The 23,553-nt window shown below is 36.8% G+C and overlaps 2 protein-coding genes across 3 annotated transcripts; both read right to left on the bottom strand.

Moving 5' to 3' along the window:
• Window positions 1-7,102: 7,102 nt before the first annotated feature.
• On the bottom strand, window positions 7,103-10,044 carry LOC133881754 (eukaryotic translation initiation factor 4B3). The gene is made up of 2 exons (XM_062320780.1): window positions 8,884-10,044; window positions 7,103-7,441 (listed from the first exon to the last, which is right to left on the bottom strand). Exons 1-2 carry the CDS (start codon window positions 9,957-9,959, stop codon window positions 7,402-7,404), a joined length of 1,116 nt encoding a protein of 371 aa, XP_062176764.1. The 5' UTR covers window positions 9,960-10,044; the 3' UTR covers window positions 7,103-7,401.
• Window positions 10,045-11,414: 1,370 nt separating this feature from the next.
• LOC133882428 (probable magnesium transporter NIPA6) lies at window positions 11,415-17,061 on the bottom strand. 2 transcript variants are annotated; one of them, XM_062321604.1, is made up of 9 exons: window positions 16,578-17,061; window positions 15,877-15,933; window positions 15,685-15,775; window positions 15,420-15,580; window positions 15,169-15,296; window positions 14,984-15,034; window positions 13,840-13,932; window positions 13,605-13,722; window positions 11,415-11,919 (listed from the first exon to the last, which is right to left on the bottom strand). In XM_062321604.1, the coding sequence occupies exons 1-9, from the start codon at window positions 16,699-16,701 to the stop codon at window positions 11,822-11,824; spliced, it is 921 nt and encodes a 306-aa protein (XP_062177588.1). In that variant the 5' UTR covers window positions 16,702-17,061; the 3' UTR covers window positions 11,415-11,821. The 2 variants fall into 2 exon arrangements, with proteins under 2 accessions (XP_062177588.1, XP_062177587.1); XM_062321603.1 differs by having other exon boundaries at window positions 14,897-15,034; window positions 16,578-17,059.
• Window positions 17,062-23,553: the final 6,492 nt, after the last annotated feature.

Below are 23,553 nucleotides of genomic sequence, written 5' to 3'. Positions count from 1 at the left end.
ATGTCTCATGTTTATATTTTTATGTTGTTATTTGGGTAGGGTTATGTTTATCTCTTTCATCTTTATCTTTTAGGAGTCCTGTTTACAGTAGATTAGGTTATAATATTGAGTTATGAGTCAAATGGAAGTTTTATTTTATGCAAAACTCTATTCTATTGTATTCTGTTATTTTAAATACTGCTTTATTATTGAATAAAAGTAATCAATCAAGTAAATTATTAAACCTTGTGTTTGTGAGTTCAGAGCACTTCTAATTGCTCAACCAATGAGGTTTAGGATTACTCGAAAATCTTACCATATCTATCATTCTTGTTGAGTTCTCATCCTACATTACATAAGCACGTAATAGATTAACATGTTGGGAATCATAATATAGCAAGTTGAATCTTAATGGTTTAGGCTCAAGAATATTATATTAACTATTCGCACTTGTAATTTTTTTTTTAATATAAAGTTTAATCTTTTTACACTTACACTGTACATTCAAACTGTTGTGAATTTAGTTGTGAATATTGAGTTCCACATTGAGAAAGTATAAAATAAAATAAAAATAAAAATAAAATAAAATAAAATTGTTAATATACTTAAGTAGACCCAAATTTAATCTTAAATCTTGTAAGAGAGAGAGAAACGAAACGAAACATGTTTAGGGCTTGGAATAGTTGCAATTTGGTGAGCCTAACTGTTCTTAGATCCTGCTGGGTATAGTTGTATTCAACTCGTCGGCAATGTGAACGGCATTGATGGGGACAGTTGATTCCTGTGTCCTTTGTCAAATGCTTGTTTGTTTGCATTTGTTGCCCCGGAAGCATTTAATCTATGACCCCGGTTCTCGGTACTAGAAAGAGAAATGATACACTTACATCTTTTATACATCTTCGTACAATTAAGTTTCAAATTTACCATTAAATTTTTGGGACTTACCATAAATCTAAAGGTGAAATTAAAAATAACATTTCTCGAAGCAATCTCACTGTCTCAATTTTTGAATGTGTTATTTATACATCACTTTGATTTACATCAAGTCTACACCAAAATACATTGGGTGTGAAACCCATGCATGTGATATCCACATGTATTGATGTAAAGGACTCACATATACAAAATTCATATTCTATATGTCTTGGTGTAAAGTTAATATTTTTACACCAATATAATGTAAAAATATCATTACCGCTCAATTTTTACTGCGACGCATGCCAAATCCATAATGTACAAAATGTTAATAGAGAAATGTTTTTTTTACCTCTCTTAAGGCAGGTCTCAAAGTAACAGAAATGTCAATTTTTTCCTGGTTTAAATCCACACATGGCCCTGCAAGTTTGATTGCAGAGAAGCTGAATTAATCGAACAATAGCTTCTAGTACTCCAGAGTCCAGGGATATAAGTTTTCTCGCTGTAAAATTCGATTGACATCCCACAAAATATTTTAGGTATTTCACGGGATGCAATTACTCTAATTTGAATAGTTAATTATAAATGAAGAGTCTAAAATGCAACAATATATAACAAAGAAGAGTGACATGATCACTTCTTTTTGGTTAAAAGAAATAATTCGGTTACCCCAACTTAGACATTGGGATGGCCGAACCACCCATTTGGCCATAGGAGTGGCTCGGCCACCCCCAAACAACCACCCTTATGCATGCAAGCCACCCCCATTCCCTCTTTTTCATGTGTTATGTTTTAAGTTTCAAATTAAAATTATTGCATGCAATACTCTAGGTATTGCTTGCTATTTATTCCGATTATAAAATTCACAAATCCACCAAAGCTTGGCTACGAAAGCATAATTATTGGATATGAATTGGGTTATAAATAAATGTCGTTCGACAACCTGCTTTATACCCGCTCGTTTAAACTTGATTCGTGATTGCAGAAACCCACTCATAACTATTAAACCCCACTTGATTATTAAGTTACACATACCCAGCTCGTTTGACAAAACTCGATTAAGGCTCGCAAGCCTAGCTCATATACACAAAACATATAGTAACTTAGTATTAACTAACATATTAAGTTGTTAATAGTTATTATATAACTATAAAACTATATTGAATAGTTAGTGTGTATATATATATAACATGTACATCACATATGGTTAACAATAGTTATATATTATACTTATAGACTATAGTTATAAACTATATCTTATAATATACCTTATATAGTTAGATATTATATATTTATGTTATAGATAAATGTATGGAGATTGTTCACAGACTCAGGCTTGAACTCCGCTCGGATTATACATTAAAAAATTTAATAACCTAACTCGAACTTTAGTTGAGCTGAACTTGTCGAATATCCGACTCGGCTCGAATGTCATTTACAACGAGTACGAGCTCGTCCAAGCTTTCAACGAGCCAAACTTGAACACACATTTCAATGCTCGGCTCAAAATCGAGCTCCACTATTAAAGCTCTACTCATAAACAAGACAAATTTAAAATATTAAATTCTTACCTTAAAATGAATACTATAAGCATTTTATTCCTTATCTTCTTTACTATTTAGTAGACATTATTCGTGGGCAGGCCAGGCATGCCCATTTAATAAATTATACTCAAGTCAACAACTATAAAATCCTCTTAAATAAAATGATGGGGATGGTGGGAAATGTCTCACCTAACTCCTTCAAAGCAGCAGTGCCTATTTTCAAAAGTTGAAGACGTTGGGGGCTTTATAGCCGTTATACTCTGAGCTTTTGGCGGTGGCGAGTATTAGTTGGCCGTCAAAGTAGTGAGGAGCATTGATGAAGAGCCAGAAGATCAAAGATGTGCTCATGTGCAAAGCCAGGCTTCAGGAAGAATCCATTCCATATATCCTCCTTTTCTTTTCAACTACATTGCACATGCTTAGATGACAAAGTTTTTCCTTCAATTTGGGTACGTAAAAAGAAATTCTTTCAATTCAGTCTATTAAAATGACATATATTCTTTAAGTAAATGATTTTCCCGTGCATTTTTAATAAAACAATTGATTCTAACATGTATTTTTAAACATATATGTAAGATCGAACCATATACTTTGAACACATATATCAGTTTAATATATTGACTTTGAAGAATTCCTTCACCACAATTTAGAAAGAAATTTTGTCATGCAGCTTTTTTGGTTAAAACTGTATGTTAAAATTAATAATGTATGTAAGAATCACATGCATTTTAGACACATATTAGTTTAATAGGCTAAGTTTGAAAAATTTTCTCCAATCCAATTTAGAGAAAAATTTTGTTCTGCTTAGAGTTTTTTGCCTCATCATATCTACTAGGACTATATTACTTTATTATGCGTCTTTATTTGTTGGTTCTTATAATGAAAAAAAAAAAAGTTGGCATCCATGATATGTTTAAGAATAATGCCACGTACCATCCTTTTATCTCACAAAGTTAATAATTTTGTGGCTTTTAAAATCAACATTGGATAAAAAAATTTACTAGTAATTTATCACAAATCAAATGATGATTATAAAAGTCACATCAACTTTAGAATGATAAAATGATGATATGTACTATGAGCATTACTGACGCAACATAGACGAAGGCATAGTAAAATAAAGATAGATCCCTTGTTGAACAGAGCCTAACTTGTCAACAATAGGCTGTTGATAAAGTCTCACCACCGAAAAGAAAGAAGATTTGCACCTTAAACGAAGAAATCCTATCTCAAGCACATAATTTCAAAACAATAACTCTTCATTCAATCTATTCATTCATTGATCTCTAATAACATCGTTACATTACCTTATATAACCCACCCACTTATTAAATAAAACATATTTGACGTAAATCATTAAAAAATAGTAGTTGTGAACAGGACAAATACTAACAAATAAACATAAGATAAAACACACTACAATTAAACTACTAAAACATAGTAATTGTTAACAAAATAAAGAGTAACAAATAGAGATACAATTGAGAACTCTTCAAGACCATTCAATATTTTATGCCCTTATATCACGTCAAAACCAAAACTTTTCAAGACTACTAAACAGACCACCTTTACCTTTGGACTATCAAAGGCAGCAAAATTGCGGCCTCTTTTGAGTTTGTTCACAGGGTCATTTGTGCGTATGCAAGTTAGTTCTCGAATCCAATGGGCCTAGTATGCAGATCATTCCAATGGGCCAAGTCTTGCTAAGCAGCGCTTTAGGAAAATCCACCAGCAAAACTTCTTAAATTCAAGATTTTGTTTTTTCCCCATAAAAAATAACCTATAATAGGCTATTTTTTTTTATTATTATTATTTTTCTTTTGGTAAGTAAATTAGTAATAGGCTATGCTATTTAATCACAGCAACCAATAACTCATGTCCTCCAAATCTCCAATAGCTAAGCACCAACCGATTCCGTTCTCTGTCGCTTTCTCACCACGACAGAACTGCTATCCTACTACCTCCTCATCATCGTTCCATCATTCAAGGTGGCCAAACCGTTCCAATTATGAAAGGTGATGGTTCGATCATTCTTAATTGACTTTTAGGTTAACCAAACCACTCCAATGGACCAAAGAAAGTGGTTCAGTAAGTCCCAACTAACCTTTAAGCTGGTTCGACCACTCTCAATGGCCAAAACAAATGGTTCATCTACCTCTAAAAAATCAATTGGGAGTAACCAAACTACCTCCTTTGGCCCAAGAGTGATTCAGCCATACTGCACGATGAGACAATAAAAGGGGTAGGGCCGAGCATGGGCCGGGGGGGGATGCTCTTTTTTGGCCTTGCACCCCGCTAAAATTCCCATGCATCCGTGCGGGCCGGGGGTGGTGCGGGGCGGGTTGTGTGGGTATTCCCAATTTAGGCCAAAACATGAGAAAAATCAAACCAAAGCCAAATTCAATACCTAGAAAGCTAGCAAATATTCAACACTCATATTCAATACCTAGATTCAAGTCATATTCATAAAGAAACGATAACAAAATCCACAAACGAAAAGACAATCGGAGAATGTTTGGTTTTCATCGCTTGAAAGGGGGAAAAATGGCGACGAGAAGTAGCAGCTCGAAGAAGGTGAAGAGGATTTTTCTAGCAATTTGATTCAAACCACAGGACCGTTGCGTGGGTGGTCTCACCTAGAAGAAGCAGAGGACCGCTGCGTAGGAGGTCTCGCCCAACCACGGGATCGTCTTCGACAACACGTGGGAGATCATCAATGACTAGGAGATTCTTATCAAGAGGCTCAAGGCAAAGCAAGCGAAGGTCTCCATGGTGGTTCCTTCCTCAGAAATGGAAGGAAGAAGACGAAGGGCGAAAGGTGAAGGAGAAAAGGAAAAAGACGAACGGCAGCGGCGCAAGGGTCTGTTGGCTAAAAAAATAGAAATGATGGGTAGGGTTTTTAGAATTTCAGGTATTTAAATGGATAGCGGGGCGGGGCGGAGCGGGTCCCCACAGTTTTTAAAAACCCCAACCTACAACCCCCCCCCCCCCCCTCCCCTCGCCCTGCAAGAGTATATCATTTTTAGACCCATACCCGTAAAAATTCAACTAAAACTCAAAATTTTAGGGGCGGGTTGAAACGGGTCCGCAGGTATTTGATCAACCCTAAATAGGGGTAGCGTCGGAATAGGAGCTCGATGACAGTGAAGAGGTAACCGAGGAAAGGAAAGGAAAGGAGAAGAACAGTGGGCAAAAAGGTAGGACAACAGATAAAAAGATCCAAAATTTCTTGGATAAGGTGACAGTTTTTAGGTGGTACATTTAAGATGAAAAACGATCCAAATTAAAGTTGTGCAGGAGGCCCAAAAATGCCTATTCCTCAAGGGATTCGGCTTCAGTGCTGTAGTTTAAAACTACAACACATCTGCTGTAAAAAATAAAGGGCTGAGATCTATTTTTTTAAAACACTCCGTTTCACTTATTGCAAACAAAACTGAAAAATAAAACAAGCAGAAAACGTTCGTTTGAAGAAGGAGGAACGAGGAACATCTGTTTCGACTCGACCGAGTTTCCCACTCCCTTACCTTACAATCCCCCCAAGCACCATCCCACCTCTGTCTTCTTCTTCTTCTTCTCTTTTGTCAATTTTTGTTTCGAAAATTTGTTGATAATAAAAATGACGGGCCATGAAGAAGTTGACGTGCACGAATCCCGAGAAGAATGGAATCTTTGGTCCTCAACGAGCCATCCAACGGCCGAACTTCCTCCGATGATCCACTGCTATCGTCTACATCATCTTCCTTCAATGCCTTCCTGGACCCATCGTTCTACGCCGAAGTGATCTTCAACGACCATGATGAAAGCCCCTGACTTTCCTCCAAATCCAACCCTCGGAGCTCCGATTACCTCCACATCTCGATCTCGAACCTGCAAAAGGAGCAGGAGATATCCAATTCACTAGTCCCGAGTGGGGACGAGAGAGAGAGAGGCAAAGACAAATTAAGGCTCGGTACCGTACCGAAAAGGTCTCTGAGTTTGATGGTTGTTTGATGTACATCCTCTCTCTCTCCAATTATTTATTTATTTATTTTTTTCTCAAAACATTCAACTCCTAAATAAAACCAGTGGTTTTCAGCTTCAGTTTAAGCTTATCGCCCAACCCTTAAATGCGCCTCCACCCAACCCCTCAAGTCTTTGTCTTTATTGCCAACGACCCAATTTTCCATTTCCTCATCTTAGTAGTTTTGTGAGCTTTGGTGGGCTTTTCTAGATGGATTTTGAGGTGTTGAGTTTGGATGGGTTAATGGGTTCAGATGCTGGTTTTTCTTCTCTTGCTTCAGATCCTGAGACAAAGCAGAAATGGTACGGAGGTCGGTTCCTCAAGCAAGAGAGATCTGCTGGCACCTTTGACGATGGCTGGAGGAGCTCAAAGTTGGCCAAAGACTGATGATTTCTCTGCCTCCCCACCTCCTCAAACGGCGTCAAGTAGACGTTTTCTTGTGTTTGCGTAAGTGAAACGGAGTGTTTTGGGAAAATAGATCTGGCCCTTTATTTTTTACGGCAGATGTGCTGTAGTTTTAAACTACAGCACTGAAGCCAGATCCTTCCTCAAAAAGAGAAAAGTCAGCAAATATGGAAACCATTGCCGAAACCAGGTCTAGAATGCCTTGAGAGAAGAAACCCCACATTCTCAGAAGAAAGTATTCGACGACTATTCCAAAACATCCAAAATCCGCACTATGCGCTTAAATAGAGAACAAAAATTCAAATAATAACGAGTACCACAAACGATTGTGAGTTGCAACCAACATATAGGCCACACTAGTGTGTCACTACCTTAAAAGCCTACCAAAATTGTCTCCAAACTGTGTTCAAAAGTCACAACATTCAGGGCAGAACCACCCAAAAATAAAAGAAAATAGAATTTTTTTTTTTTTTTCTTCTAAGAAAACAAGCCTCTCATTTACCAGTAGCTTCTAGCACTTTCAGCGTCTCTGTCAACTCCCAGAATAGTAAGCTCTCCTCAATTTTCTTCACCAACACCATTCTCAATTTTCTCAGCACTGCACCCAAAAGAGAACAATTTATTATAAACATTGGTAATGGGAAGCAAGCTCAAAATCTCTTTCATTCTAAAAACCTTGAGTAAAAATATTTTTATTTCAGTTCTCCAGTTACATTCTTTTAAAGTAGTAATATCTCTACCACTTAGCAAATGTATTTTGGCAAAAAAAAAAAAAAAACAGTATATATTGCATATTTGCACAGGTGTCGCAAGCAAGGCCGTCCAAGGGCTGCCTGAGACTTTTTACTGCTAAATGAAAATCAGAAACAATTAAACAACAATCATCAATTTTCAGAGTGACTCATAACAATACAAAACCATAACAGCCTACGTAGGAGAAAGTCATCAAGATCTTAAAAGCCTCTAAAGTTAACTTTTTCAAAATTTGAATACTTCCAATCCATGGGAATGTGTGCAGATGTAACAGTTAACATTAAGAGTGGTTGCAAAGAGCCAGATAAGCAGATTGTTAACTGACAAGTAAATCAATAATTGACAAAGAGTCGTCGAGGCGATAGCTCCCAAAGGTGGAACACTTGTATGTCGAAAAAAAAAATCATGTTAGACCATATAACCTACAATTTTTACACTCTACAACACAGAGATCTAGACCATTCAAGCCTGTGTATCTCAAGTGGAACCACGTATGGGTAAAATGCAACAAGAAACAGTGAACCGAGAACCAAAATACGTCCCAGAACAAGAATGCTTCGGAAACAACCTTAAACATTTGCAAAGTCCATGCGTTAAATATGATGCATAATGCATTCATAAGATAGCTGATGTAATAAAAAATCAGGAACCGTATCAACTACCACGAACTGAATAAATGCATAGGATCTTATCCCTCATTCACTTTGGTTTACTAAAATTATAAGGTCTTCCCCCTCATCGTCGCCTAGCACGCCCACCTTCAACACCATCACATTGCCTCAAAAGCTAGTCACTTAATGCCGCCACACATGGGAACCAAGGCGGTTGGAATGATGCTAAAACAACCTTAAAATGCTAGAACCGCCTTCTTCACATAAATCCCTCTAGACACAAATATGATAAAAATGCAAACATTCCCTTAAGCCCAACAAACCAAAATCCGTTTCCTGCTCACTGAAATTCAAAGAATTAACCCACCTCCTATTTTCTCTCAGTATTAACCTAAAACTCCTTCCAATTATAATACTCAAAACAATTCCTATGCCTAGGAAGCAATATACTAGGAACAATCTACTGCATTGCATAGAGAGCAATACAGCACCAGTAAATTATAAGCAGAATGCCCCGATAGCAAATTACTTCCTAATGTGAATTGAGCCACAAAACATTCCTAGTCTACCAAAAATAGTTCATCCACATGATCGATAACAATTGAAAACCAACCAAAGCAACTATCTTTTGCAATTTTACAGTAACAAGACCAATCACAGAACCAACTCAACAAACCTCTGAGGCCGAGTTTCCATCGCTTCTGGCTTCCTCCAACTCCGATTATCCTCCTCCCCCGGTGCGGACCAGCTGTTTCCAAGCCCAAAACCTTTCTTCCCGAACCCATCCGCCTTCTTCTGCGCAGCCTCCTTGATCTTCATCGCCTCCAGCTGCTCGTCAATCTTCCTAGGATCCTGCCCTTTCTCCGCCAGCACATCCTCTCTCGGCCTCGCCTGGCCGAACGGATTCGAGCCCCGCGAGGCAGGCTTCGATGGCATCACCGGACTCTCCTGCTTGCCCTCGCTCACAGGCAGCGTCCTCGGCTGCAAATTCAGCCTCGGCCTCTCTGTCCCAGTGCTCTCTTCCTTCTTCATCCTCAACCAATTCTCCGCATCAGCACCGCCGTTTGATGTGAACCCTACCTTCCTCTCCCCGCCGTTGGATCTCCGCCCCTCCGTCGGTGGCACAGAGGCCTTGCTCGATCCCCAATTGTCCGAATCATCGGCCCGAGACTGCGAATTGAAAAACCCTCCTCCACCTCTCTCTCGCTCCCTCCGATCGAATCCGTTGCTTCCGACCGTCGACTTCTTCCCCGCGGCCCAATCGTCGATCTCATCGGCCCTAGAAGGCCCCGAGTCTTTGTCCTTATTAAACCCACCGTTTCGCCGGGGCTCATCGGAAACCCTAGAGGACCCCCAGCGAGAATTCGAGGACTCGTCGCCGCTGGAGTAGCGGCTACTCCCGTTGGAGCCGTAGGATCTGAATCCACCACCAAGCCGGCCGCGGTCGCGTTCGAGTTCCTCAGCTGAACGCTCGCGCGGGCCGGTGGGGAGAGCCAGGAGCTCTTGAGTAGTGAGGCCCTGAGGCTTTTCTTGATGTTGGTGGCTCGGCTGAGTCGGCTTGGAGGTGAACTCCGCGAGCGAGAGGGTCTGGCCTTTCTTCTTCTTCGGCTTGGCGGCGGCCACGGCTAGGGACGGGAAGTCCGCGGGCGGCTCGCCAGAGTTCGGTTGTTGTTGTTGGACCTCCTCCTCGTGTTGCTCGGTTTCCAACGCCCACGAACGGGGCTTGGCCCACGGAGACACTGTTGCAGCCATCGCGTTCTCTCTTCGCTTCTCGCTGTGGATTTCCTCTCTCTCTCTCTCTCTCTCTTCGCGTGTGGGATGCGTCTGTCGGGAGGGAAGAGTGGGTGGGAATATTATAGGTAGGGAAGCGGGATTGGATCGGGCGGTGGAGGATAGGTGTTATGGAATGGACGGTGGGTTTGATGGGCTCCTAATCCGCAGTGAGGTTTTTTTAACGGTTGGGATTGGCGGATTAGGAAGGTGCAAAGTAGAATCTTATTCGATTACCGTAGGCAATTTGGATATTCTCTTGCTTATGACCAAATTTTTGCTTATTCCTCCTGCTGGTACGAAAAACGTTTCCTTTCTTTCTTTCTTTCTTTCTTTCTTTTGTTTGTTTTTTCTTTTTTGGGAATCAATGCTTGTACAAAGTAATTTGTAGGAGGCGTCAGACTTAAAACCAAATTTCCGCCGCTAAATCTTGGAACCTAATACAATTTTTATGCAGCTAATTTCAACATGAATAACGTTATTTAATATATTGTTATACGACTGTATAATAATCTATTAAATAATATTGATTTTTAAATAATGTGATCACATGAATCTATCACTAAAAATTAATATGAGAATGTTCAAAATTATTTTAAGACCGCCAAAGGGTGGGATCCTCTTAGCTCATGATTCATAGGAATTCAAAATCCACCTTATGTAAGAATGAACATGTGACAGTGTTTTATTAGTCTTATATGACAACCTATTCATTTAACACAAAATTTGTTAATTTTTATTTTTTTTAACGGAATATAAACAAAAGAAGATAAACCATAAAAGTATAATGACCGTTTCTGTCACTTTTGAAAATTTATAGAGTAACTTGATGAAAACACAAAGCACATTCAAAAAAATTAAAAAGGAATTTACACTTAAAAAATGCTACATCGCTTAGAGAAATGATATTTTTACGTCTCTTATATATTTTTTGCACGTCTTATTATTAAATCTACTTTTAAATTTATAGAACCCACGTAAGGCCCTATAAATTTAATAATGAATTTAAAACTTGGTTGAATTTAAATGTATAAGAGATGCATAGGAAATGTAGCATATCATTTCTCTATAGCTTAACCCTTAAGCCACGCACGCTGAAAGGAATTAAATTTTTGCACTTTGTGAGGTTTAGCTCAGGATATGAACAATTATATAGTCAATAATGAGGCCATGCACCGGCCCACTTTACCACTGCGAAAGATTTATCAAATTGAGTTTTACTTAAAAGGATTCGTCAAAATTTTTAAAATTCACAAACGAACAAACTCCTGCAGCCTAGTCGAGAGAGCTTTGAGGTTCGAACCAAAATCTAAGGTATAATGCTAAAAAAGGTTTTACAGCTCATCAAGCATGTGTTGGAGATCCTTTAATTTTATGATTATATTGACAATATAACAGCTAGAAAACACTCGACTAAACAAACTCAAAAGAAGAAAAGAATCGAATGATAGAAGCCCCTAACTTCAATTTATTTAATAGGGAAAAAAAACAAAAACACAAATTTGTACAGAAAAAAAAAAATTAAATAAATAAATCATGAACTCTAATATACGACAAAACCTGCCACGAGCTCAATTTAGGAATCTCCACTGCCTCTGATACAGCCCTGTAACCCCCATCTGAGTAGAGAGGAGTGCATCATGCGAAGATTGCGGTGATAGGAGGATCTTGTCCCCTGGCTTGTGAAGAACGGGGAGAAGGAAGATGTTGCGACTGGACTATGATACCCGAAGGTTTGTCCAGAGAAAACAAGGAGCTTCTCACTCTACTACTCTTAACAGCAGCCGCGGGTTGCTTCATTGCTATTTGCTGGGGAATCATGTTCTCTTAAAAAATAAAAAAGCTCATTGTTCAAGACCATCTGAATTGTGTATAGTGATCAAATGTTCTTCTTCTTCAAAACATTTCATTGAATCCCCACTGACGTACCATGTTACAGTCCCTGCAGTGAATAGCAAATGTACCATCATAAGCTACAGATATGGCATAACGGATAGAGATTTCCAACAATTTTACTGTCTGAATTGCTAAGAGAGCAAATATGAAGTCAACTTGTCCAAACAAGTTTTGGGTTACCCGTCCATCTACTTGGGTAGGTGGATCCCGTAAAAACTCCTTCACATTTGTTGCCCGAATCACTAGCAATCCGGACAACAAATTATCAGGGATCCGGATCCTAGCAGAACACCCGTACTAACAAAATAAGCATTTCCAAGTGGTCAACCCTGAATGGATGTACTGGATACTTCAACCTTAGTAAAGCATTATAAATTCTGAATCCAACTTTAAGATTGTATGGAGGACAACTCCAGGAACATTGCAATTAAAATAACTACTAGAGTAGCTTTTCATGTATTAAGGGGATCCTTACATGTGTACCAGAAATAGAGAGAACAACAATATTCTTTAAGAGGATGGCAAATCAACAAGCTATTGGCTTCTCTATCCAGAAGAAACTCTTAAGATTAAAAAATTGGCATAAAAGACGGATTAGGTAGTTAGACCATTAGCCACACCAGTAACGAGCCACACACAGAAGACAGACATGGGGAACATGTCCACAATCAATCAGGATGTAGAACACAATCCAATACGGTGGCTAAACCAAGGCTACTAGGTTAGCAAAAAAAAAGTACAGAAGAACAAGTAGATGAGGGAAATTTCCCTATTGTTGTCAATAGGAACCGCCAGTAGCTATGTCTTGAAGATTAACCATATATCTAAACAAATTCAGTCCTGATCCTTGGCAAACAAAGACATCTAAGAATATGCGACAGAGCCTGCCATCCCCAGAAAACCATAGGGGCAGCCATCCCCCCAAAACTGACAAAAAAAAGAAAGAAAAAAAGAAACACTACAAACATAGAAAAGAACATGCAGAAAACCCTCATTCTAAATGACTCAGACTAACCAACCAGGATCTTAGGTAAAATAAAACCTAGCAGTCAATAGGACATTATTTGGTTTTCTGTAATCTCAAAAAGCCTCCTTCAATCCCCTCCTGGATTTGGCTTTGGACTTTGGTGCTGTAGTTCTTTTTTACAGCACCTATGCTGTAGTTTTTTAAGGGTCCAGATTTAATTATACTTTCTCTCTTTCTCAAAGAAAACTTAAAATTAAATCTAGACCCTTGAAAGCTATATTATGCCTACAAGATTCAAGATTTTGACATGACTTTCAATGCAAATATGGACTCTGTATTTTTACTGCAAAATACACACTATGAATATTCTACTATCCTCATCAGTTTCTCTCTTTGGTAGGGTCCAATATCAGACCTGGTCGGGATCAAACACAGATTGTCAGAAAAACAAAAGAACCAAATGGCATCAAATTTTGGTCCAGGGGTGATATAGATTACGCAGAAATCAAGTTTCATCTTAGACATCCCCAAGATTTGTGTCAAACACCTATAGTCTTATCCTCAGCGATACTTTTAGACAAGAATGGTCAGTGATTACAGGTTTACTAAATGCCTAACAATTTTAGTTATAGTACTACTTGGACTTTAAAGCACAACTTTAAAAGGGGGCCACAAAGGAACATATCAACAACTATGGACTAGATCTGTATCAGATCAAAGGTGAAAAAGGCAAGCATTTTTAGAAGAATTAAGTCAACTTGTACCTTGTGTAGGAGGTGGTTCCTGTTCTCTGGTTGCATGAAGTATGATTGTTCCTGAAAGCACAGTGATGAATCCGCATAACTCAGAGGCTATGCTGCTGGCATTCTGACCTGACCAATCCTACACAAGACACAGGAAATAAAAGATGTCAGCTCACTATTTCTTGGTACGCATGGTGCTTGTAAAAGCATAATCTAGCATCAGAAGCACATCCCTGGATACGATCGAGATTCTTACCTTGAACATTATGGCACTAGCGATGATAGTCAGAGTTGTGAACATTACATAATATACTGGAGAAACAATTGTTGCGCTGAATGTATCCAATGCCTGAAATTAAGATGCCATAATCATCAGCCAACATGAGAATTCCAACCAGCCCTTTCATTTAGAAATTTAAAACATTTCTACAAAGACTTAGCCTAAAATAAAGGTCAAGAAACCAACTTAGTTTGATGGAAAACTAGTAAGATAGCCATCCAAGCAGCATTATTAGAAACTTGAGTTTCTACAAAGTGGTATCAAAATATTCAATATTTTGTACTGTTAGCAATACAGTTCCACTGAAAACCTTAACGACTAGAACATACAGCCACACGCATGAAGTAGCTAATTGGAGCCAACTTGCAGTTCTATGTGCCCAACTTACACTTCTGTCTATAAATTTCAATAACTGGAATTTACAATTTTCAATAAAGTTCTAAATTTACGACTCATGCTGGATGAATGTAGAGCATATTCTATTGGCATTCAAGTATTGATAAGTTCGAATGTTCTGTATGCTGCAATCCAAGACTCTTGTACTCAGTTAGAAAACAACAAAGCATCTATTTCTTCTTTGTTAAGGTCCTACAGGAACACATTGTAGTAGAAAGGTGACCAATAAATGGGATACGATCTGAAAGACATCAGAAAGCAGAAGCCCTACACGATAATGCTCTCAAAGCTTTAGGACATCTGCCAGTGTTAGATTGCAGTCCTCTACACAGCAAGAGTAGTCTTCATCAAAGCACGCCCAAACTTTCCTATATTCAAGCTAGGAAGTTTTTTATAAAAATAAGAGTAATATTCATGGATTTTCCAAGGGAAACTAAATAATTGACTTGGATTTGCAAAAACTTATATATGATTCCGTATGCCAAATAACTATAGTTTGCACACTAGGTAGAGGATAGATTTTGCATCACAAGATTATTATTAGGAACTCTGATAGCAACAAAGTGGTTTTTACAGGTACAGACATAAATCCAACTGGTGAATAGTATCACTGCCGGCGCAATAACACCATACTCACCTTGTTCAGGTAATTTAGCTGTGTAATGACGCAGATCACCGCAACAGTGAGAAAAAACCAAGTCTGAGGATAAGCTATTTGACTTACCCCCTCCAGCGTAAGCTTAATTGCAATTCCAATGGCCTTTATGCTTACAACCTGAAGCACAGTACAGGAAGGTTTCAGAGATAGAACCTTAGACAGTATTGATATTACAAAATAAAATTTAAAAGCCATATGACCCTGATGACATAGAGCCTATGTATAGTTGATAACTTTAAAAACATAATTACCGTAAGTGAACCCATCAAAGAACAAATTCCCAAGTAGATCAGCATATTTGTTTGCCCATAGCGAGGTTCAAAATGCAAAATCAAGGCCAGCACTATTGAAAGTGTAGCTGCAACATATATTAGAAAGGCTGTTGATAGAGAAAGAAAAGGAGAAAAAATTAGTAATCTCAAGAAAGTAAACATTTAATCACAATAACATCAAAGATAGAAAAAACGGGTTCTAAACTCCAAACACACATATTCCTATATACCTGGTTGTGTTGCCAGATTCCAGATTTCTTCTACAGAATTTGGAGTATGCTCCTCAGGTGCATGGATTACAATTACAACTGATCCCACAATGCAGGATACACATCCTACAATACCCATTCTCTGCAGACGTTCCTTCAACAAGAAGTGAGCCAAAACAGCACTGCACAAATTCATCAAATATTTTAAGTTATATAACAAACTTCTGACAGGTTTTCCATAAGAAATTACCACACATAAGAAAAGCTCATAGTCGTCTGCATTTACCTGATAATTATACTCAGTGCACCAAGTGGGGTTACTAGAACTGCTGGAGCGTAGACATAAGCCACAAAGTTTGCAACCTCTCCAACAATCACTATTTTGTCCAGAAATATTAAATCATAAGATCAAAGATTTTGTCCAATTATGACTGACATTTCAGACATATAATTTATCAACTCTTGGTGCTACACTTACTTGTCACCATCCCTGCCCACCAAAGTGGCTCTAGTAAATAAGTGTAACCTCCAACTCCTGCATTCGTAAAGAACCAAAAATTCGATCAACTGAAACAAAGAGGCATACTTCTCAATAGAATTAACTGAAGGATTGCCAGCCACATCACAATAGCTTTATAAGCTACACAACAGTTATACTTTTCTATCTTTTTTATGAGCGAAAAGTTTGATAAGTTCGATAATCATTTCAGAATTTTGTTAGAATTAGACAAAGCAAAACTAAACCTTAAACGCAAGCCAAGCTAATATCCTTTTTCTCAATTCATAAGAAGAATGATAGCTTCTGCTTAGTGCTTAACAAGTTGTTTCCCTCTAAAGGTGGGGGGGGGGGGGGGGGGGGGAAAGAATCTAATATTCGAGCCAATTAAATTAATTTTGATGATTCAAAATATTTTCAACATCTTCTTATCTATCTTCCTAATTAGCATCCAAAATTTCCAACTTCAATTACTGAAAAAAGATTTTAATTAAAAAAATATATATATTTCTCAAATTAATATAATAAAATATCTATATAAGGCGCACACAGAGAGGGAAATCGTAATGACTCGGCCACCATGAATCTAACTAGTAAATTCAAAATTCAGATCATTTCAAAGCAAATAATTGAATTCTCAGCCAAATATGAAATCGGCAACAATCTGTGAGCGTCTGACTGACCTGCACGAGTACCAGCGGCACCGGCGCGCTTGAGGCCCTTCTTCTTCACGATGAAGCTTGTGCCGATGAAGACGCTAGACGCCACCGCCAATATCAGCCCCTTCACATTGTCCGACGCCCCCATCTCTCTCTCTCTCTCTCTCAGAGTATTCAAAACAAAAAACTGAGATTAGGTCAAGGTCAGTGATTAGGTGAGGGAGAGCTTGAAATTTTCCCGCTAAAAGGGCTAGGGCCAATGAGAATTGCACAAGTGTTTCTCTCTGCGACGCCAAATAGTGAGTCTGAAATCGAACCCACGGAGAGAGAGAGAGAGAGAGAGAGAGATCTGAAATGACAATAAAAGCCTTCTCGACGAAGCTTAACGAAGCGAAGACTCTCACAGTGTGAAAGTTCGTATTCGTCTTCTCGTCGGAAGTTTCTCATTCCTGCACGGGCCGAAGGCGTCGTTTCCTGTGTCGCGGTATATTTTCCTCAAGTTACACCGGGTCTTAGCATCGTTGGTCTATAATATTTTCCACGTGTCGGGTTAATATAAACTCGATTTCTGCAAAAAATAAATATTAAAAACCGTGTGTACCTTTTTTTCTTTTTTGGTAATTCTTTAAGGTTACTGTGTGATTATGATGTTGTTCAAATATCCCTGCCCTAAATGATTGCGGGTGGTAGTGGCTAACGTTGTAAAATGATAAAAGTACACTTTCTTTTTTTTTTTTTCTTTTTTTTTTGAAGGGATAAAAGTACACACTTTATCGTATTAGAAAGACATACAATGCGTTTACACCTTTTTATAACTCTTATATACTCACAATAATTTTTTTAAAAAAAATTATACATTGAATAGTATAATACATGTATAAGAAAAGAGTTCAAATGGTTAGTTTAAAAAAAATATTGCACAAAAGTTATAAACGTATCATATTTCATTACGAAATAGGGGTGTATAATCGAAGTTGTTATTAACCGTTAACCACTAATAACCTTTTTTAACAACCGTTACTCGCATAACCTCAACAAGATAACTGTCGAGGCCAATTGTAGTTACCAATTATAAGGATTAACAAAAGCAGTTAATAACTGAGTACTTGGTAATTTATTTTATAATATATTATATATATTAAATATAATAGGAAGAATTAAAACCTAAAACATTGCGGCCACCTAATGGGCTGGGGTAGGCTTACGCCAAGGAGTGGCTACCACCTTTTTTTATCAAAAAAAAATAATTTTTGAAGTTTTTAATTTTTAGTTTTATATATTTTTAATATATTAATATTTTTATTAAAAATGACACGTGTCATCATTCTATTAATGCTGACATAGCTCACTAACAGAATCTGTCAAATATTATGATAGAATTTAACTACAGAGATTAAATTTTTATTTTCGCCTACCTAAAAGACATTGAATTATTATTATTATTATTATTTAAAAAAAAAAAAAAAAAAAAAAAAAAAAGAAGGGAGAGCATTGCGGGTGATTGGGAGAAAGAGTATGGATTGGCAAATTGAAATGAAGCGATCAGAGAGCAAATGCAGAAAGCAAGGCACCGTGATGTCCGTGATTGTTGTAGAATGGGTACATGGGCCATGGCAGGCCTTTTTTCCTTGCACCGTGACTCTCTCATGGATGCACTTGGCTCCCGTGGAGAATGAGAAAACAAAGAAAATCCATCTTTGAATTTTAGTGCTGCACAGCCTGCACTGGTAGGAATGGGTCACACGCATGAGTAATAAGAAGAAATGCTTTCATCATTTCCTACATCTATATTGGATAGTTAGTGCCACTATGGTCGTACATGAACACTCTAATGGAGCTTTTGGATTAGGGGTAATTTTTTTAGATTCTTGGAAATTTTTTAGACTAAATCGTTAGATTTGTCAACCTAAGCCGTCGCTAGCTCTAGTTATTATTATTATTATTACTATTTAATTGATTTTCTTTTCCCTTTATCTCATTTTCTTTTCTTAGGCCGACCATGATAGCCTACGAGGCTAAGAGTGTTAAATTTATAATTGCCATACAAATATTATTGCGTTGTCTTCTTGCATTCAATACACTCACTCTAATCTTTTTGTCTATCTTCTCCACATATTCTCTCCCCTTTATATATATTTTAACGTGGTACCATAGCTACTTCCGTTTCGTGTGATATTTTTTCTCTAAATTTTTTTTTTGTATTAGTATATTTTAACAATTAATTTATGAGTAATTCTACTGAAAAATTAATGTAACATGAACTATAATTTATAAGTAAAAACATATATATAATAAAATAGAATAATTCAATACAATAAATATGTAATCATTTTAGGCATTTGTTATAGTGAACGTATGCTTCTAAAATTGAACCGTCCATATCCTTTGCTCTTACTTCTCACTCATTAAGAATCAAGAATGAGATATAAACTTATCAAAAAAAAAAAAAAGGAGAAGAAGAAGAAGATATATCAAGACCTCGGCTAGGCTGTGGATTAACTTGCTTATCTATGTGAAGTGAATCCAATCAGCTTCAATAATTCAATAATTCCTGAGGAGGGGAGGGATCATACAGTTGCAATGTCATTAATTTTCTTTGTCTATCTGGCTATATATCTTAGATATCACTTTTCTTGGTAATCGACGGAAGCATCTCATGAAGTAGCTGGTTTGAAAACTCAACACTTGTGTGAAGAACATGTAAAATAGATATAGAAGTAAACTTTAGGGTAGGAGGAGGAAATATCATGGACGATGAGCTTTGGGTTTTTTTTTTTTTTTTAAGAGACAAACAGAGACAGTGTATGAGAGAGAGAGTACGTGTTTTGTGAGAGATAGAGTAATACGTAAACATAAAGAAGTCACAAGCCATCATGAGTACTCGCCGTTTTCCAAAACATTTGCAGCAATTTGAACAGCTATCGTCCTTTGCTAACCCACGCACAATAACACTCATTTAGAAGTGTGGAGGGTGAATATTGTAGGTGACATGCGCATATGGCTTTAGTCGAGCACGAGTGTGTGCCGTGTGGAGTTATGGGGCGTGTGTACTCTGGGGAATGTAAGGGTTTGGAAATGTAGGTTGCATTAAATCAAAGCATTTTGGCAGTATTTTATATTTATATATATATTTTTTAATTCTCAGCTATTGAAGTTGCAGAGAATTGTAGAGCAACAGAAAGAGAGAGAAAGGACTTGAGGCGGGGCGAGTGACAAACATGTTTATGCTTCCTCCAGTTGAACCCATTGCTGGAGAAACAAAATTAATTTTTATGGTCATTGGAAACATAATTTTACTGAATTTGGACAATATTATTCTAGAGGATGACCTATGAATCCTGTAGGCATCTTCTTATAATTTAGCTCCCCCAATTCCTATGTTTTCTTTCCCTCTCAGTGTTGTCTAGGGAAAAGAAGTCATGTCAGTACAAAAAAAAAAAGAAAAAAATGAACACTTCCTAATTATATGCTGACACGTGTCAACAAGTTATAAAAAAGTTATAGGTCCATATGCCCTGATTATGGACTTATCTTATAATCAAATATGAAACAATCACAAACCGATCCAAGATTTGAAGCAATGAAAACTGCTTGAAAATGGGTCATCTCCAAAATTTCCCTAACAATCAATCAGCCAGCAAGCATTGATAGTATCTTATTCAGAGGTAGCTCCTCTTATACTATAATAAGAAGTCTGAGAACCACCAGAGCAAATAAAGGATCACCACCCATAGCTCTAAACGACACTAAACAAGTTAAACGACAAACCCAATATTATTAGATGAAATTAATGAGATCTAAGAGGCCAGGGTTGACGACAGTCAGTTAATTATATACCACGGCCTTCAAAGACATTCCGGACCTGGATACCTTCTGGATCTCATTCATGAAGCTAAGGGCACTGTCAACAACCTTTTTGTCGTTGTCGTATAGCTCCACGACAACCCGGCCAACGGATTGCTCACCCATCATAATGTTGTAGAAAAGCTTATGCTTTGGCCCAAGGATGTAGCTTCCTACAGAGGCGATAAATAGTGAATTATTAGCAACTAGTAAATAGTCATTTTAATGAAAAAAAATATTGGTTAAAATGAGAATTAGAAACAGGGGAGTGCTCAAGTGTGACCCTTTTTTTTTTTTTTTTTTTTAAGGCGGCTGAGATTATCCTTTTAAGTTTGAACTAAGTGGTAAAAAGTTGTTGGGATAGGGATAGGGATTTTTTGCAATTCCTTCTCCAACACTCCAAACAAAAGGGGGACAATGGAATTGCAGAAAATCAACTATCCAATCAACAAAGTGTACAAATAACACAATACAACTTTTTTCTTTTTTTCTTTATTTTTTTTTTTCCTATTTATTAGATTTTCACTACAAATTCTAGCAGACTATTTATTCTACTATCTTTTTCTTTTCTTTTTATTTGTTTTCTTCCTTCCTCTCGCTCTCCCACACACCCTTGTTTCCTTTTCCTTTCTTTTTATTTTTTCTTCGGGGCACTTCACTTACCCCTCCCCCTGTCCTTTCAACACAGCAACGAGAGAGAGAACATAGAGAGCGAGAGGATAGAGAGAGAACGAGTAAGACTAAGAGGAAAAAAAATAGGGTTTGAGAGAGAGAGAGAGAGAGAGAGAGAGAGAGAGAGAGAGAAATAGAAAGGTGTGGTTTGTGACCATCATTGGCGTTTGGTGGGCTGGGTGACCCGTGGGTGGTGGTGAAAAACTAGCACCAGCGACTTCCAAGCTCAGGATCATTTGGTGGTGTTGTTGATATTGGTTGAGTATTTTTCTTCGATGGGTTTGGTAATCTAATTGAGATGGTAGTTTGGTTGAGGTTTACGCCCTTATCTCCCCTGTAGTTGGCGAGGAAGGCGGATCAGGGACGTAGTCACGTAGGTGGCAGCTGAGTAGTTGGTGTTGCAGGAGGATCATTGTTGTTATGTGGGCAACGTCATTGTTGTATGGTAAAGAGGGAGAGAGAATAATAAACAAACCTTTATTAATAGTGAATAGTGAATAGGCTGAAGATTCGTTTTACAAGAAAAAAAAAACTATATTTTAACTATCTTGTTGAAGAAAAAAAAAAAAAAAAAAAAAGAGGGCCGATAATAGTCATTATAAGAGATTTGCCTATTCTATTGAGGAAGCTCTCGGTCATTACTGTCTGTCGTATGCTAAAAACATCCCGACATTATAAATCACTAGCCTATAATCAGCCCAATGTGCAGGTTTACTTACTCTTAAGGTTATTTTCTATAAAGCATAGTAGATATATTGACATGAAAAATTCCACTAATTGGATATACGATTCAAATATTTCCCAATGAAGAAGTTGCATGAAAACCTAGACTGAAAGTTCTAGGACTTGCATCCATTATGATGCTTCTTGAAATTGATCCTATTTAGCATGATCTGAAAGCAATGATGGCAGATATTGAACCTATTTAGCAAATCATATAACAGATTATGTGTCTAGGATAAACTCTGAATAATCCCGAATCTAAAAGCACAGTAACATCCTAAAAGAACACAGGATTATCGTTATTGTCAAAACAAAAAGTCTACTTTCATAATGAAAATACAAATTCACACGATGTTTTACTTCTAGACATCGAATTTCCATGCACAATACATGGGATTGTTTGCCATACACGTACTTTATACCACCAAAAACAGGCAGTTAGATGCGCACCCTATGATGCTACCATTGATTTTTTTATTTTATTAGGTGTTGAAAATTTTCATTAATCAAGCAAACATCTCCTGCTCAGCAAAAATGATGCTACCATTGATGAAGCATCATAAGACTGCTTTACTAGTGATAAACCGAAACATTTACTCTTGCTCTATGACTCTTGCTCTATGTTATTTGCTTGGACGGATGAGATACTGATGAGCTCACTCAATATTAGCTCCCAAAGAAAATTGAGACTTTATGGGCCTACAAAAACCGCACCCCCGACTTCTGACCCGGTTTCGACCCAACAACAATCGAAAATGGGTAAAAGTTTTCAATTAATTCTAAAGAAATGCTACTCTTTCTAAAAAAAAAAAAAAAATTCTAAAATTTGCTTTCTAAATAATGTGTCACATTTCTATTTAATTTATTATTTTAGAAAATTTATCACAATCCTATAACCCATCATTTGAAAAGTGTTAACATTTTTCTTAATTCTAACCTGACCCAACTATTAAATCTGATTAAAAAATTACAAAAACCACCCAAAGTCACATTGGACTAGCCTGTAGCAAACTTTTAAGTTTGTAGCAAGCTATTATAATTTTGTAGCAAGAAATTTGCTTTGCTATGCTCTTATAGTACTTACCAAATTCTACACCCAACCAACAAAAATTAATACTAATATTAATTAAAAAAGTATTATTCTATCACTATCTCTCAATCTTTTTTTTCGTTTCTTTTCACTGCCCTCTTTTCTCCTAAAACCTTCCCCTCTTTCTTTATCTCACAAATTTTTAAAAGTATGACTAATGAATAAAATATAAATAAATAAATAAATTTTCAAAAATATAACCGTTTAAAAATAAAAAATAAAAAATCTTAAAAATATAACCATTGAAAAGATAATTTTTTTTTAGAAAACATGAGGATTAAGAAAAAGTACACAAATTTTAAAATATGACTATTAGATTAAAAAAATAAAAAGAATAGAAAAAGTACACATATTACCTTAAATTACCACACAATTGTCAATGTTTCTAAAACTATCAAACTATCAATTATGTCAACGTCACTCTCTAAAGTTTAAACTACCAAAAAAATGTCAATGTTCCCCAAAAACTAAAATAAAAAAAAAAAAATGATCCTAAATTTTTTTAATAAGACAAAAATGTTTTTATAAATTGAAAAAAAAAAAATAAGATTCAAAAAATGAAAAGAAAAAACGAAAAACAAATATTAAAAAATGAAAGAAAAAAAATTGTGAACTTAAAAAAATAATAACTAAAAAACGAAAATAAATTAGCTAAATTTTTTTAAAAAAAAA

The sequence above is a fragment of the Alnus glutinosa genome, chromosome 11 (assembly GCF_958979055.1).
Source record: "Alnus glutinosa chromosome 11, dhAlnGlut1.1, whole genome shotgun sequence".
Taxonomy (NCBI): domain Eukaryota; kingdom Viridiplantae; phylum Streptophyta; class Magnoliopsida; order Fagales; family Betulaceae; genus Alnus; species Alnus glutinosa.
This window is presented reverse-complemented; position numbering and strand designations above follow the sequence as displayed.

Coding starts and splice junctions, on each gene's coding strand:
- LOC133881754 (XM_062320780.1), bottom strand. CDS start 9,959: ATGGCTGCAACAGTGTCTCCGTGGGCCAAGCCCCGTTCGTGGGCGTTG. Junction 7,442..8,883: donor ATGGAAACTCGGCCTCAGAG/GTTTGTTGAGTT, acceptor TTTTGGGTGCAG/TGCTGAGAAAATTGAGAATG.
- LOC133882428 (XM_062321603.1), bottom strand. CDS start 16,701: ATGGGGGCGTCGGACAATGTGAAGGGGCTGATATTGGCGGTGGCGTCT. Junction 15,297..15,419: donor GAATCTGGCAACACAACCAG/GTATATAGGAAT, acceptor CTCTATCAACAG/CCTTTCTAATATATGTTGCA. Junction 15,035..15,168: donor CTTTGATGGGTTCACTTACG/GTAATTATGTTT, acceptor ACTGTGCTTCAG/GTTGTAAGCATAAAGGCCAT.